This window comes from Parasteatoda tepidariorum, chromosome 8 (genome assembly GCF_043381705.1).
Source record: "Parasteatoda tepidariorum isolate YZ-2023 chromosome 8, CAS_Ptep_4.0, whole genome shotgun sequence".
Taxonomy (NCBI): domain Eukaryota; kingdom Metazoa; phylum Arthropoda; class Arachnida; order Araneae; family Theridiidae; genus Parasteatoda; species Parasteatoda tepidariorum.
The window spans coordinates 12,984,298-13,002,205 of NC_092211.1; the positions used below are offsets into that span (position 1 = coordinate 12,984,298).

Below are 17,908 nucleotides of genomic sequence, written 5' to 3' on the forward strand. Positions count from 1 at the left end.
GTTGTTGATTGAAATGTTGATGCAATGTGTTGTTGACTGACATGCTGATGTAATGAAGTTAACGTTGATGTAATATGTTTCAAGCTCTGCACGATGACTAAAAGTTTCAACTTAGAAATATTTGTTAATATGACACCGACAGAAATGTTTTCAAGTTTATTTGTAGGGTGGTTGTGATATTCCAAGAAAAATTAAAAACCAGAGCATGAATGTGGCCTATTTATTCTTTGCCAACCTGTACATTAAAGAAACCTCATACTGCAAAAAAGCACTTGTTGAACACCAATAATAAATGATTAATCTTGCTAATAATATAACAAAAATACTTACCTGAAAATTTAGATAGTAAATTACTTCCTCTAATATTTCCAGATTTTACGTCATTTGATTTTACAGGAGTACTTGAAATAGATTCAGCATCTGATTCTAAAAATAAAGTAAAAGATGTCATGTAATTTTCATAACAGTAATAAAATTCTTAAATGCAGGCAAGCCAGAGAAAAAAAAAGAAAAGAAAAAAAGCTAAACCTTAGAAAAGAATTATAAAAATTACAAATTAAACTATATTAAGAATAATAAGTTTTTACAATTTTTAAACAAAATCTTAAATAAAAATTAGTTTCTTTAATAAAAGTTTGAGTTAATTAACTTCAAAATATACTATTCTTTTGATGGTTGCTAAAAAATGCTATATCTAATAAAAAATTCTACATACTATATATAGGAATAGTTTCTTACTAAAAGTAGACATAGAATTACTGGGAGAAGAAATTATCTAAAAAAAATTTTTCTCAGAGTTTTCTTTTGAACAAAGGAGAGAAAAATAATTATTTTAAATTGTTTTTTCACTTATAATAGTCAAGAGTTATAAAAATTTAGAAACAAAATATGAGGTAGAATAGATATGATACTTCAATAACATTTCTATAATTTGTGGATGATCCCACAGGTCAACATTTTAAATTTTTATAAATTAAAAAAAAAAAAGAGTTTAAAATAAAATTCTCATGGATCTGTCTAGGTCCTTTTGTGTGGCACCTATTTTGTGAAAATTTAGACATTATTTGTGAAATTTAGACATTATTGTGTTATTTGTAAAAATTATATTAAAAAGTCAACACAAAAATAGGGTAAGGTAAGAAAATATGTTCAAAAATTATCACAACAAATAAAAATCATTTATGACTGGTAGATTTGTATATACTTTTCCTCATATATTTAAAAATAATTTTGCTATTGTAAAATTTGGGTCTTAAAATTGGATCAAAATTTAAAAATCCATACAAATCATTGTCTATAGTTAAATTTCAACTTGAATTTAATAAAAACAAGCATTTAACAGTACAAGCACTAAAAGTTATTTTGATTAAGAGAACATCTTGGACTTGGTCATACAAAAAAAAAAAATTCCACAGAGAAAAAAATGTTTCATAAAAAAAATAAAGATCTGTTAGAATAACTTTACAATAGTGTTTAAGATAATGTTCGTATGTTTAGAATAATGTTTGAATTTCAACTTCCTGTACAGTTTATAGAGGAAGAGCCTTGTTGCTTCATTTTAAAAAAACTCAGCGAAAAAAAGCTCGCTTTCATATAGTGTAAGCAACCAGTAAGGCTTACCACATTGCACAATTTGACCAAACATGTGCTATTTTTTCGTAAAAGGCAGCTGGTGGTAAAGCTCTTCCTTTCCATAGATTGAAACGAGAACAGGGTGTGCATGAGAACTTGCTTTCTTAAAAATATTTTGTGAAACTGAAGTTTAACCTAAAGTTGAATTTGTGAAGGTACCGCCAAACGTTAGTAAATTTATTTTGGACAGACCCCTGAATCTGATGAAGTGGAATTCTACGAATCCAGGAGAAACTGGAAATTTGAATTCTATGAATCAAAGGAAATATGGAACATCTGTTAAATAAGTAAAAAATAGTGAAAACAAACCTTCATTTTCATCAAAGCTGACAACGAAAGGTTCCAAAGAACTTCGAACAACCTCTTCTTTCTCTATTTTTATGGAAGGATCTTCAGTTTCAATGTTCTCAATTTTGGCAATGGGTGTAGATGAATTGAGAACGGGTGAGGATACTGGTAATATTACTAAAAAAGAATGATTAAAAATAAATCAGAAGATGGGAAAAATGCATCTGATTTTGTTTTGATTTCCAACTAGAGTTTGGCAAAAATATAATTGCTTACAATTATTAATTACTTGCAAGTATGATTAAAACAAATCATAATTTTGATAACAATTGTAATTGTTATTACAATAATCAATTATTGAATTAAATTTCTCAAAATTCTGATTACAACTGTAATGATTACAAGTAATTAAAAGATATGATTACAAGTAAACAAAGTATCATATATTTAGATTACTTTAAATCATATATTTTAATTACTTGTAGGGTAAACCAACCAGTGAAGGAACACTACCCAGTGAAGGAACATTTCATATGTATTGATTAAAAATAAGAATTTGAAAGTTTTTCTTTAGATTTATTGGTAACAATAGTTTACTGCCAAACAATAGGAAGTCATCTAGCAATGTTTTGGATTACCTGGTCAAATAGACTTCTCTGGAAAATTTTTTGAATTTGTTATTATCTCTGCAACACCTTGTTTCGGTGAAAAAATTATAAGGTGAGTGTTTGTATTTATATGTTTGAAGTTATAGTTTTATTTTTCTCTCTGTGAAAAAGAGAATTCAAAATATAGTTATTGAAGTTATGTTTTATTCTTTTTTAGTGTTCCTTTACTGTTTTTTTTTCTAAGTTAATCAAAATAAAAGATAAACTTTAATTTTCTTGTACCTTCAGTGATGTTCTGCATCAAAAGTATGTTAAAAATATGAAAAACAACTTCTAACCAGTGAGGGAACAGTTCCTTTAATGCTCCTTTAACAGCTCCTCATAATGTTCCTTTACTGGGCATAGATTTCCCAGTGAATGAACAGTATGTGTTAATATGTTGACACTTTAATTTTTAATTAATGATTATAAAAAAAAGTTAACATTTTCCAAGTATTTATATGTTCTAATTTCAAGAATAGGCTTGTTTTTAAATATTTGTATGGCTTATAAACTCATAAAGAGCATTAAAAATAATCAAAATTAAGAGTTCCTTTACTGGGTGTTCATTCACTGGTAAGAGCTGTTCCTTCACTTGGTCCTCTTACTACTTGTTATTTGAACCTCCAAGACTTTAAAACAATATTACGAAAGTTCTCTGCAATTTTTTTTTACACAATTTGCAATTAGTAACAAATATGTTGGCACTGTCATTTAACTAAAATTACGAATTTTGAAATTAATATGATTTTTTAAAAGGCAAGCGAAGCTTAAGTGTTCCTTCACTGGTTAACTTACCCAACTCATGAATACATGTAATGAAAAATCTTGATTACTTGTAATCACGATTATAAAAATTTATGATATAGTAGTAAATATCTATCGTCAATTACAGCTGTAATCAGTTTTTTCTTAATCAAAAATTTCATACATAATACAGAAAACTCACAGTTATCCATCATTGGATTAACGAAATTATCATGCATTGGATTTTTTTAGGAAAATAACTTTTTCAAAATATTTTTGGAAAGTTTATATACCATTAAAAAATTTTAATGAAAATAAATAGAAATAAAATTTTGATAAATTCATTTTATTTAACACAATTTTTAAATAAACAAGCATATGTAATAAAAACAATAAAAATCAAAATATATTGAAAAAGTAATAATTCATTGAAGGTCTCACTTGCAAACTTAAAGAATTCAAACTAATAAATACACAAATTGACATACAATGTTTTTTTAACAAGGAAAAATTTTGCAAAGCAACAAATTTTTTAATAACGAAAGATTTGTTAGGATTTTTTTAGACCAAAGGTTGCCTGAATTTCCCCCAAAACCTCATTTGCTTGATTGGACACATTCTGCCCCCTTGTATACAAGTAATAAAAAATATTGAGAATCAAAAAAATTTTTTTTACAAGTTAAGATCAGACAATTATTGGGGACCACTTTAGTTTTATTTAATATAATATATCTGCCTAAATTGAGGCATATAAGAATTAAAATTAATATTTAGATTGATAATAACTAACAACTCATAGTTGTTGTCTGCTATATAAACTGAATAGTTATAAAATAGCAAATAATATTGATCTTAAAGTATTAAGAGTGCCATGCTCTTAGAAAAGTCAATTAATAGTCTCCATAATTTTGGCTATATTTTTTTAACATTATATATATTGTAAATCATAATTATAATAGTATTTAATGAAAGTATTGTGCATGACTTATTGACAGAGTTGATCAGTTCGGACTTCTCACGTCTAAATCCAAGGCCTAAATATGACAGATACACACATAAATATATCTACAAATTAAACTCTCGAGTCAAAATAATTTCCATCCACTCATAAATAATATATTCATGTTTCAATATAAATCATCTGAAGAAAAATCTTATGCTTAAATTTAAAAAATAAATAAAAAATCTTCATTAATTGACAATTTTGAAGAAAGGGATGGATGGCAAAATTAAGGACTATTTAATAAAATTTTTTTTTTTCTTCAAAAAGTGAAAAAAATCCTAAAATATTAATTTTTCCAGGTTTCCCCTAAGGTGTATGAACCTTGTATTAAGTAAAAGATTGCAAAGAAATTATTATGTCAAATTTATAAGGTATATCAGGGCGTGTAGCCACATTTTTCAACAAATAAAACCACCTTTTAAGTACTTTTTAATGACTCAACACTTTCCAAAGAAAAGATGAAGAAAAAATCATAATTAGGATCTGTGCAGTTATAATTTTTTTTTGATCGTTTTAAGTTCTTAATTTATAAACATTAAATCAATAAAATTCAAAAACATTTTCAAAAACTTTACAAAATCATGATAAAAAACTAGTTTCTGATAAAAGTTGCAGAGAAAATTGTGAAAATCATGCATTTTTTTGTAACTCAGATCGACAAGGCAAAGAAAAAATCTCTTTTTCAAAGATAGAAAATTAAGCACTTTTTACAATCACTGAATATTTACAAAACGCAAATAAAAAATAAGCACTTTTTAAAAACCCTGTATATAAATAAGAAGACTAGAAAATCAAACAGTTTAATTTATCTTTAAAATTATTCAGATTCAATTCCATTATTCAGAAAAGAAATTGTCAATAAAGTTAATATAGTGTCAGATTAATGTGATAGCCGTAATTTTTTGAATAATTAACATTTAATTTTTGAATTTTTTATTCCTTTCTTTTTTTTACAAATTTATAAGAAATTACATTTCAACCTAAGAGCAAAACAGATTATCATTAACTGAATTTCAGAAACAAAATTGTTAGAATCAAGGATTAGCACCAAGACTACAAGTAAACAAAAGAGAAGAATGATTCATATACAAATGAATTTCTTAATATAGCATTTCCCCTCCCAATTTCTTGCAATGAGGTCATAAATTTTGGGGTCATTTTTGATGTGTGTGTCATAGCTTCTGCTAAGCAACAACATAATAATACACATGTCTAAGTTACAACATGATACTTAAGCAACAGCATAAGACTGTCACTACAGAAGTTGTATTCATTTCAATTAGAATAAATAAAATAATCTTACACTCCTGATTCTCGTTGCACGCTTTTGGTTTATAATGGAAGAAAACACAGTGGGGCTTTCTACATCCGCCAGGTTTATTTTCCCAGTAACATGGAATGCTTTTCCTATCAATCTGCAAGACAGAAAATATTTCTTAGTTTTCTCTCAGTAGAACGATAGAGATCCCTAAAATCATCTTTATTTTATAGCAAGGGAAATATTGCTAGAATTTTAAAAACATATAAAATATTAATGTTATACAGTTAATTAAAGTACCTATATATTTCCTACTCTTTACAAAAAAATAAATAAAATAATAACAGATGCCGACATGGATAGGAAAAAATCCAGTAAATTTTACAAAATATAAATTTCATGAAAATTGTTGTATATAATGTACTAAATATTTTACACACAGGGAATTTTAGGGATTTTTAAAGTCATCAAAATAGAAAAACTGCAGTATTTTCCAGTTTTGACTGTCATAAAATATACTTGAAATGTTACGTATTATGTTTACTCATAATTTTGAATAGTAATAGGCATTTAATTCAAAGATAGTTTAAAGATTTTTTTTACTTATTTTAAAAAGGGAGTTTTGAATAAAAATAGACTGCACTTTTTAGAACAAAAAATGTTTTAAAACGATTTCTACAAATGATGCTCGTTTCATAATGTATTAGTAATATGTATTTAAATATTCAAGTAAGTAATAATTTGTGCAAAAATTCTATTTCAATAGGGAATTTTTTAGGAAACTTACTAAATTTTAGGGAATTTTCTGAAATGCATGAAAATTAGGAGAGTTTTTATTAAAACAGTAGACTACGAGAAACTGACAAAATTTGGTAGTCTACTGGAAAATCCAGTAAAGCTGAAAGCTATGTAATAATAAAATCTGAATAAAAAAGCTATGCCCATGTTACCGAAGAACTCAAGTTATGNAATAGGCATTTAATTCATCAAAATAGTCAAAAAAAAAATTTTTTTTAATTAATTTAAAAATAGAGTTCTGAATTAAAATAAATTTAAAATTTTAGAACAAAAAGTTTAGAACTAATTTCTATAAAAGAGGTTCGCTTCATAATCTATTAGTAGTACTTATTTAAATATGGAAGCAAGCAATAGTCTGTACAAAAATTCTATTTAAATAGGTTCTTTTTTAGGAATCTTACTCAATACTAGGGAATTTTCTAAAATATACAAAAACCATTAGAATTTTAATTAAATCAGTAGACCAGGAGAAATTGACAAAATCCAGTAATCTATGTTTTTGGTATCTTTATGACCAAAACAGAATTGTCTGATCAACCCGATATTTTACAGCCACTTTGCAACCAATATAGGCAATATATAGAAATGTCAGGATCAATATTAAAAAATGCAGACATCCCAATATTGGTCCCTCGGTGCATGTTCATATAAAATCCATATTAAGCCAATTTTGAGCCAAAATGGAGTCAAGATAAAATTGTCAATAGGTAATAAGTTTAGACATTTTTTAAAATGCATTTATAAAATACAAGGTTTTAGAAAAATTTTAGTATATATGTCTAAATCTAGAAGAAAATGAAAAATTAATAAATAATGCATCACAAAAAATAACACTTTTAAGAAAGTCATAGTCATAAATTTCATTTTCCAGAAACAAAACAGTGAGCAGAACATAAATAGAACTAACTCTACTCTCCATGTGCCTGAATTTGCAATCACTTCGAAGGCAGCGACCTTCTTTCCAAAGGCTGCATACTCTTTCAGTACCCAAGGCCTGCTCACAATGTCTATAAGGACATGCATCTCCCTGCAATATAACACAATAGAATAAATAAACAACAATAAACACAAAATTGCTCATCATGTCAACGAGCTTTTTATTCTGGAAATGCTTGCTGAAGAAAATGGACAAATGTTCTTTTTTACAAAGAATAAACTAACAAATTCATGATGTGATGTCATCGATTTGCCAAAATCATTCTGTACTTTAACCCTTTAACAATCGGTTAATTTTCAAGAAAACGGCCATAAAAGTGCCTATTTTTTTAGCCCTGAAAATTTGATTAGTGCTGACATCTAGTTTAAAATAAACTAACTATCTACAACTACCTTAAAAATATCCTGGTACTGCCATCTGGTGTGTAAAATGAGAAATAAAATGTTTTGGAGGCAAAAGAAATGAATTAGTTATGTTCTTATTGGCACGTTACTACTGAACACTCCAGCCTCGAAATATCATGGGAGCGAAGAATAGAGGGTGAAACCTCACCCAGTCATTTTCACTGGAGAGAGGAGGAATAGGTTTAAAAAATAAAAAAGACTATATGTCAACAGTATTTTTTTTTTCAAAACTATCACGGATTCTATAAATTTATAATAGTGGTATTAATCTTATGTAGTATGAATTTATATTTTTAAAAATAATTATATCATTTAGAGTTTTGAATACGAAAAATTACATGTGTAATCTAGCCAGGACTACTCTGAAGTCCGGGATTTCGCATCATAATGATCATGCTTAGTGTTTGAAAAAGTAAAAAATTCCTCACTTAGTTGTTAAATTTAAGTTGAACATTCAAAATGGTAATAACAAAAGAAAGAAATACGTTATACGGGCGTTATACGGGAACACAATCACCCCCTGGTATTGCAATCACCTCCTAACTGCAATGTTTTAAATAAAAAATATCATTAAATAAATATTTCTTCATTTGTTCAAAAATGGCCCAGGTATGTTCAAAGGTCCTTCCTTGTGGGACATGATTGATTAAAAATTTCAAAACTTTTTATTTATTGAGCTTTTTTATTTCCATTTAAATTTATTCCATTTATTTTTCAGTTTTATATTGAAGAAAAGTATAATTTTTTTTTGATGTGTTTAATTTACACTAAATAAATTTTAGATAAGATAAATACAAACTTTTCTAAAAAGTGTTCAAAGCGAAGGTAGTAGGTTCCACGAAGATAAATTTCTCCCAATACTTGATCAGGAGTTCCCTTGTCTAATGAATAAGGGTCAAAATTACGAGGCTATGGAAAACAGTAGGAGTCATAAACCCAAAAACACTGGGTCGGCTGTTCAACAAAGTTATAATAATATAATACTAGGTGTTAAAGCAGGTGTGGAACAAAACTTTACATGAAAGATATTTTGTTTTTACTATGTTGATATCTTCTGCCCAGTCTTTTTTAAAATGATCTTGTTTTTTATTAATTTGAGAAAAATCTTTTTTTAATTTTGTGATTCCGAAATTAATGTGCTCTGCAGAACAATGGAACCTGCATTAGCCACAAATGCCTAAGGACAAATCCAATTTTTTTCTTCAAATTTTTACTTTTAAATTAGCATGTAACTCAAAACTAGATTGATTCATTTTTGTATCATCAAACAAAAATACAACAAGACATATTTTTAATTTAAGATTACCACTTCATCAAAGCAACAATACAATTTCAAAGCAAACAAAAACAATTTAAACTTACTTTTGTGCAGGAAGAGTAGAAATAAAAATAACAATCAGAGAGAGTTTTGAATTTTTCTTCCATGTTGTCAGTATTAGTGCCCCAGTTCCTTTGCTGTCAGCTATATGAATTGATAAAAATAATGTTGGAATTATTCCCAATTTTTTATTTTATTTTCCTGAAACAAAAGCGATTAAATTATGTCTGCAAAACAAATAACTTCCACGGTTGAATAGCTTAAATTTCTTTGTTTCTTCATTAAATTAAGCTTAAAAAATATTAGAATACTGATAATTTGTAATGCATATGGTGCATAATAATGCAATGATAAATAGAATAGTTTTAAAGCAGCTCTATAGTTTTCTTTTTCTTGAACAAAATGTATCAGTAGATATTCACCATTAAAACAAAGTCACACCATTATCAGTAGATATTCACTATTATTTTGCACATTATTACATTGTAAGGTTTCATTGAATTGAGGAAATTCTTCCTAGACACAATGATTGAAAAAACAAACAAATATTGTGACCAGGTGAGCCAATGTATTTAAACCAATGTAATTTAAATCTCGGTTTAAACAAAATGTTTTTTTTTTAAAAAAAAATTCATATAATATAATTTTAATGATGAAAATCACAGTATTCTAATGTTACAGGTTACTATTATTATCGAAGAAAAAAGTAACAATAAAATAATTAAGACTATTAGAAACATTTTGTTAAAATGCAGTATTATAATAAAAACAGAAGGGAAAAAAAACATTCTTAAAACGAAATAAACTCAGCCAAAAGAGAGCCAAGGCTTACTGTGCCCATCTCAGTTTTCATGACCTTGGGCTCTGGGGTGCAGAAGCAGATGTTTTGGTTGGGTCGTCAGCCGAACGTGGAACCCCAAGTGCTTAGTTCCCAAGAACACTAGGTACTCATCTTATCTAGCCACTGAAGGTATAAAAGTCAACCTTGCCCCGTCCAAGTACCAAACCCAGGACCTGTGACACAAAAAAGAAGATCTACCACTTGGCCGCCGGGCGTTAAAACAACAAAATTGCTTTAATATAATTTTTAAGAAAAATCAGCAGTACAAAGCTTATATTTAAATTTAAAGTAATCTAGTTTCAAGTCTTCGAATTTGGCTTTTCTATTTGTCTATCAGAATATGAATTTGCAAGCTTAAGAACTTAACAAATATGTGTAAAACTAATTCCAAAAATGTGTAGGAAAAAATATGATTTAAGACTTCTGTTTATTAAATCTACTTAAATTGCAGAAAAAAACTTTAATGTAAACTACTTAATCGAATACTTAATCAAACACTCAGCCCACCGAATATTCGGCTAAGAGTTGGAATAGTGGTTGAATATTTGCCATAACCCTAATATCTAGTTTAGTACATGAAAATCTAATCATTAGATTAAAAGTTAACCAACTGAAAATTTTTTTTGGCTCTCTGTAAAAAGGTAATATAATAAATAGGCTCTCTGTACCATTAAAAAAATGAAAGGAAAGCAAGTATTAGAGTAGAATATTTGCTACATCATTACAAAAAAAAAAAAAAAATAATTGACACCATTTCTTATAGAGTACATTCTAATAATGCTTAGTTAATATGCAGTAACACCTAGCAATAATTTCAATAACTATAAATTACACCACACAAAATTTTAAAATTAATAAATAACGTAGTGAAATGTATTTGCATAATTAGATTACATAATAAAAAAAAAAACTATAAGACTTTGTGAGGTAGTATTGTAGACTCAATTACAAAATAATTTCAATTTCCAACAGAAGTCAACAGTTAACTTTTTCGTTTTAAATAGAAGTTCTAACTTTAGATAGTCATATTAATAAAAATACTTTGCTATGAAACATACTCCTGGTTCTTACAGAAATTTCATTATGGAATTTAATGAAGAAGATATTACTATATTACAAAACTAACTAACGTTTGAAAGAATCATTGGCATACGAAAAGTAATAGTTGTTTTTACAACAATAAAAAGTATTTCATAAACATTTGAAATTTTATTTCCGTTTAAATTGAACAAAATAAATTATCCAAGGACACGGAAACATTTACTAATTATTTAACTTATGATAAAAATTCATCAAACTGAAAAGTAATAAAAAATAACAAAACCAGATATTTACAATACTAACTCAATTTCAATTTAGGAAACAGTTCTTTCTAGAATTTAGATAAAAATGTAAATAGACAACGTAATTTAAAATTGATCTATTGATTTAATCAAGCACGTCTTTCATTGCTTACCTCTTTCTAGAAAAAGTCGCAAGCTACTGCATTAGATGTTGCTTATTATAGCCGTTTAAATCTGTTTATTCGCGATAGCAACACTCGAATACGCCATCTGGGGAGAAGTACTGTTCCATGTTTTGAACCTCCCCTCATCTTCTCAGTTGTATAGGAATGTACGATGACATTTCCCCCCTTCTTTTCTAATTAAATTATCAAAAATATTTTTTAAAACTTCCACTTTGCTTTCTTTGAGAACTATGTTCAATGTAGTTTTCAGTTCCATATAGTTTCGTAGCTAAGAAGTTTTTAATCTATTTGAAAACCATGACAGAAACTAACGTACTTCCTTCTTCCAATACTTTCTACACGCTAATGGTGAAAGCATGCAAAGTGTTGCCTAGGTACATGGTGGAGCCTCAAGTGTGCTTGAGATAGAGCCATGGAATTGGAGATGCGCTTTGAAACATGTGATTGACTTGCTGGACTTGAACAACCGTGTGTTGGGTGTCAGATCCATAACCACAAAAAAAGTTTTTCAAAAAAGAGATTGGTCTGCCTCATATTCGTCGAGTGAAATTCGAGGGACGCATAATAAAAGTGTGTTTTCACAAGCACAAGTTGCAGTAAAATTTGCCTGTACTGCCACAGAAGGCGAGAACGATGACTGTGGAGCAACTCTGGGCTAAAGAGGGAACTGCTGTAGAGTGTTTGTACGAAACGAGGAATTTATTGAGCAAGATGTTTTGGAATGAACTGCACAACGCACCCGAAATCAATCGGAGCGAATATATTTAAATGAAACACTGATTTGAAAAGCCTCAGATTTTTTTAATGACAAAAATGGTTTAAAAGCTATCGCCGAATCTAGCTAGCTCTATTTTAATTTTTTGCTAGTCATGGATGCGTGTTTACAAATCATTTGAATGTACTTTGGGCTCGACTGGATTTGAGATGCTCTGCAATCACAACCAACATTGCATTTTTCGTCCATTTGATTAACATGCAAAACAATTCCTTGAAATTGCTTTGCAACGTGGAGTTCTTTCGAAACATTTCTTGAGATAGTCTGGAGTAAACAGGTTCTTTGACGTCACAGCGGATGCATTTCCTTCCCGAGAAGTATAAGAGGAGGTGCGATTCAGAGCTCCAGCATCATTCATTCCCGATCGAGATTTCACTGAGTACGGTTGTTTTATAACCAAGTTCAAACTATCATGTATTCTCACTGTTCCGGAAGGGGAGGTAAGACTATGTCTTCTTCTTCCACTAAGAGCAGAGAACCTCCAATTATCTATTCCAACTGGCGGTTGCCTGATGTAAAACCAGGCAGCATCTACGAAGATTGATATGGAAGATTCGTAAAAGTCCACTGGGCCTCTAGTCATTATCTCGAGACCGTATTTCTTGAAGAAACAAATCAAAGATCCTAAACCACCCATGCCTGACACGCCGAGCTCTACATTGGAAAGCCCCACTACGAATCCAGAGGACGGAGAACAAGTCTCAGAACCTAATTGTGTCGATGCCCCAACTGAGCCTGAACCGATGGAAGAGGCGAGAGCCTCATAAATCTCAACAAAAATTGATCCTGATTCTAACAGAACGGAGATGAGAAGGAAAAAGAAGAGAAAGCCCTCTGCCTTAACTTCCGGATCCCTCCCAACGCCAAATTCTCAGATGCCTGAATCTAAAAAAGAGATCTCCACTAATGATAAACCTAATGCAATCACGAGAAATAGAAAATTTCTCGTTCGTGGACTCCCAATAGACTTTGATTTCAGTAAAATTACTCTAGAAATAGAGAAATTAAACATCGAAATCATCAAGATCGTCCAGTACCAGAAACGTGAGGGCGGGGTCTATAGGCTCTACCCACTTTTCCAAGTGATCGTTAAGGAAGTGACAAATCAGCATCTAGTATTCCACATCGAGCGGTTCCCGGTCAAAGTGGAAAGATTTCACGGCGTCAGAGGACCACTCCAATGCTTTAGATGTCAGGCCTACAGCCATGCTCAGAGATCATGCTCGGCGCCGCCGAAAGCCATTTCTCCTACGAGTGCCAAAAGAAAAGGACTACTCCTCCCAAATGTTGCAACTGCAACATGGAACACGCAGCTAATTTTTCTGCGTGCGAGGCCCGCCCCAGGAAAAAGTTTCAACAACTCTCCGACTCGTATCCATTATCAAAGAGCTACAGGAGCTCTTAAGGAATGAAGAAGCCATCTCGCTACTGAATTCTATCCTACAGGGAAAGACCTCTGAACTCTGCTGTTCCACTTTACTCCAATGACTGTTTACTATCAGTTCGTTAAATTACTCTTTACTCCTAGCATCTCTCGGACCTTCGCTCCGAACTTTTCACACAGATGAACGAGATAAAGCCATTAAATTGGCTGGTGCTCAGATAAAAAATTCATATAGGTATAGGTAGGTAGCTCCAGCATATTGCTTTCCTTTCTGCTCAGAGTCATTTCCAAATTATTCAATCATGTCTTTTGTATGAGGTGTTTTACACCTTAATGGTTATGAGATGGGTGGCCAGTTTCGCATCAGCGAACTGGCTGCCGTTTCATTGTCGGACGATAACACAACGATTGGAAATGTGCCCAACACAGCTACTACCGCTTACATTGATTTCCAGTCTTTCAAACGCCAAACGAGTTTCCGTTGGATCGGGAAGACGTTAGAGACATCCTGATCGATGCGTATCTGCTGTTGCGCAGGAGCAACACTGGCAGAAGTTCTCTAGCAGTTAAAGGAGCTGAAGCGGAGAGCATTGTCATATGATTGGGCATACCCTACGTTAATCTGACGATATAGGGTTGTCCAAGAGCCATCAGACTTTTTGATCGATGATGTCAAGTCGTGCGGTCATCATGCCTATGGCACGGAGATGGCTTGCAGTTGCGTCAAAGTCATGATGTACCGCCAGTGGCTGAAAACATATTGTTTTGTTTAAATTACAATATGATGGTTTCTCATTCTTTTTCCAAAAAAAAAAAAAGAAGTGTTAAAAATGGGAGAGGCCTCTCCCATCTTTTCCCCTACACTCTGCTTGGCAATGCTGGACATTTTGGTTTTTGCAACTTGTGGATAAATGCTCTGTGGATCAAAGCGTTTTTGTGTTGTAATGTTTTTTTTTGCATACTTGACATGTTTCAATGCTTTGAAAATTTCATGAACTAAATGTGTCATACTTAATGTAACAGTGACTCCATAAATTAACTGATTGAGAAAAAAAAAATCATTGTTTGGAAGTTCATTTTTCCGAGTCGAGTTGATCATTACACAACACTGTGAATTTTTTTTTTATTTTTACATTGTAGTGTTTGCTTTGAGCTCTTTCAAATTTTTTTCACTGCTCGAGATTTTTATTTTGGAACAAGATTTGATTTTCAAAAATTGTTGACTTAAGGCCTGTTTACACGGTCCAATTTCTTGAATCCGAGAAATTGGTCGGATTTCTCTGTCCAAGAAATTGGATGATTCGTTGACACTATCCAAGTTCTTGAATGTCGCTGATTCATTGAAGGAAAAACTTGCGTATGCGCATTGTTCATATTCAACATTTTAAAATAATACTTACATAAGTTTAAAATTACTAAATAAATTCAAATAAAATCATAATAACACAAATAAACCTCAACAGATCAATTTATTTAGACTAAAGTATATGAAAACACACAACAAAATGACATAATTTGCTGCCAGCTNTATAAGGTCTCGCACGGAGAGGAGCTGTATCATTTGACATTTAGTCAGATAATATGACAGATTACATTTCTGCTAATCTCATTGAGTTAAATCCTAGTGAGCTGCCGTGGCAAAAGCTTTCAGAACAGGTGCTGGCAATGGAGGAACCAGTGGTTGTTGACATGACCTCCGGTTTCTGGATCCGGATGGATATCTCCAGGCATTGAACATGAAAGAGGATATCATTAAATTCGAGTTGCATTAAAGCACTTTCATTAAATGCGAGTTGGAGCAGGTGGAGTCCATATCCGGATCAAAATCTAGAATTTTCAGGATCAGAAAATGTCTGATAAATTGATAATCCGATTGGCAACCAAAATTAGAAATTTAATCTTTAGTCATCGATAGGTTCTGTCAAAAGACAGTCACTTGTTCCATTTGCTTGGAGGAAAATGTATTGATGCCTTTCAGCACTCCTTATAATCCACTTTCACAGGGAGTGTTTGAAAAATTGGCTTCAACAACAAAAAACCTCATGTCCATTGTGCCGGCAGGAGATATTGGACAAAAAATCGAAAACCAATAGATAACTAAAAATAGGGGACCTATTTTATTTTTTTTAAAACACTCGAGCCACCAACATTGATTTTTTTTTTGTTTTAGTCACTTCAGGGTTGACACTCAAATATGGGAAAAAATTCCCTATACATATCATACACAATATACTAACAGGAAACAACAATTACTGTTCTCTTGTGTGAACTATATTGGGCTAACTATATTTATTAGTTTTAATTGCTGGAAAAACAGCTGAACATACTTAAATAATGCTATAGTAAATGAAATAGTTTAGTATAGCTGAAATATCATGCTTAAATATCCCATAGAGTATGATTTGAGTGGTCACAGTTTTTCATAAGACAAAAATAAGAAACAAAATTCCCTGTGGAGTGGCAACCATGCACTTGTTGAGAGCAAATGGAGCAAGTTAATGCTCTGCCTATGAAAAAAAAAAAAAAAAAAGCAATAGATATGTATTGGCGCCATGAGTTTCAACACTAGTGCGAAATGAATACAAAATATGTTTCATTCATTTTTTTAATACATAAATTATTTACAAAAGACTCTATACAAAATGAACATTTACAAAAATGATTACAAAAACAAATGACTCACATACGGTAAATTCGTTCCGGCAGAAATCGCGAGATGCCTCCCAACACAGCAATCCATTGATGACAGTCCTCTCGATAACTATAGACGCACCGCCCCAAGGATTTCACTGAGGGTTTTTTCAAAGTGACAGTTTTAATTTCTTTGGCTAGGTGATAATTGGGCAAAATTTCAACCAATTCACTCCATTTTGTTTTGGTGATGGTATCTGTTAAAACTAAAACACTCACCCTCATATTGAACAATTGCTGTGAACACAATTTTTTGTGAATACAAAATCTCAATTTAAAAACTTTCTGCCAGCAATCACAAATAACTTTTACATATTGCAATATTAAACAAATCTTGAAATTAGTAACAAACCCTTTATTGCCAGCTATTCTTGTGAAATTTGAAAATCATAAATTTTTTAAAAAATGCTTAAATTTTTATAAAACTCTATATTGATTATTATACTTATCAATCTGCCTGAAATTCAAATGCAATGATGTAATCACTGAAAAACATGGCTGTGAAGCAGAAAAAGAAATTCTCCTATGAATCGCTGCAAGATTGACTTGTGGGTTAGGATTGAGAGCTTTTGGCAATTTTTCTTTAAATATATACATGGGTACCACTCTAAAAAAATTTATAGACTGAACTTTCATTTTAACCCATCAACACAGTTTAGCGTGATTTTAGCATCGAATGGCCCAAATATTTTTATTATTTTTTTTCTTTAAAAAAAATTATTTTTTTCTTTATTTTACTTACTTGTTTATTTTCTACAGAAAACAAGACAAAAATAACAGTTTGTCTCATATATATTTTTACTCCCATCACTCAATCGTACCACTAACTTTTCCTGGAGCCATTTATATCTCCTACTTATTTTTCACTTCATCATCATTGATGTTTTACCCTAAAATAACCTTATATTAACCTTGCACAGTATCTCAAAATGTTGGGGGTAATGCTTATATCAGGAGATTCAGATTCAACAATACAAATTTTGCGTACATAAGCAAATGTGCTTATGTACGCAAAATTTGTATAGTCAATCCCATTTTTTCATTATGATGTTCGTTATCATTTTTTAATAATTATGAAAAATAAGAATGTTTTCATAAAAAGTAAAAATTTTTATTTATCAGAAATTAATTGTTGAATTTCTTTAAAGAAACGGAAAGTTTCATTTTTTAATAACTTAATTTACAAAACCAATTAGAAAGAAAACATTAATTGGAGACTGGAATTCAGTACACTGATCTCTTCTCAAGATAAGGACTGGGCAATGTAAGAAATTTTACATCATGATAATAATAAATTTAGTCTGTTAGACATCGCGATTTAGTAAATTTTCAAAAATTAGCTATCAGAAATCTTTTAATTAATCAAAAATAAATAAAAGGAATAAATCTATTACAAAACAAAATGTCTTAAGTAAAAACAAACCCAAGCTTTATTTTTTAATTATAGAAATTTTATATATAATATTAATTTATGTATAATATACATTTTTTAATGATATAATATAAATTATTTTTTAAAATTAAAAATGACCTAAGATTTATTGTTTTAAAAATAAAACTAACAAAATATTTTACATACATGCATTAAAAATTAAAAGAAAAAAATATGAAAGTAAAAAAAACAAACTAAAGAAATGTTCACTTTGGTAAAACATTTTTAAAATTATTTGATGAAAAAAACTGATTTTGAACCATTGTTAGACCTTCCTTAATTTAT

At 30.1% G+C, this 17,908-nt stretch overlaps 1 protein-coding gene across 16 annotated transcripts in view; it reads right to left on the reverse strand.

Annotated features, from left to right (window-relative positions):
- LOC107439393 (zinc finger CCCH domain-containing protein 11A) overlaps positions 1 to 17,908 on the reverse strand; it is a 45,593-nt gene that overhangs the window by 22,806 nt on the left and 4,879 nt on the right. For 3 of the 16 annotated variants that reach the window (XM_071184390.1, XM_071184392.1, XM_071184389.1), the window contains 5 exons: positions 9,077 to 9,176; positions 7,281 to 7,400; positions 5,621 to 5,732; positions 1,942 to 2,097; positions 331 to 426 (listed from right to left, as the gene is read on the reverse strand). In XM_071184390.1, coding sequence (XP_071040491.1) covers positions 331 to 426; positions 1,942 to 2,097; positions 5,621 to 5,732; positions 7,281 to 7,400; positions 9,077 to 9,139 — 547 coding nt within the window. In that variant the 5' untranslated portion in view covers positions 9,140 to 9,176. Of the gene's footprint in view, positions 1 to 330; positions 427 to 1,941; positions 2,098 to 5,620; positions 5,733 to 7,280; positions 7,401 to 9,076; positions 9,234 to 9,864; positions 10,047 to 11,003; positions 11,102 to 11,208; positions 11,468 to 17,908 lie in introns of those variants that run through there. The other 13 variants (XM_071184394.1, XM_043042808.2, XM_071184393.1 and 10 more) reach the window with 10 other exon arrangements.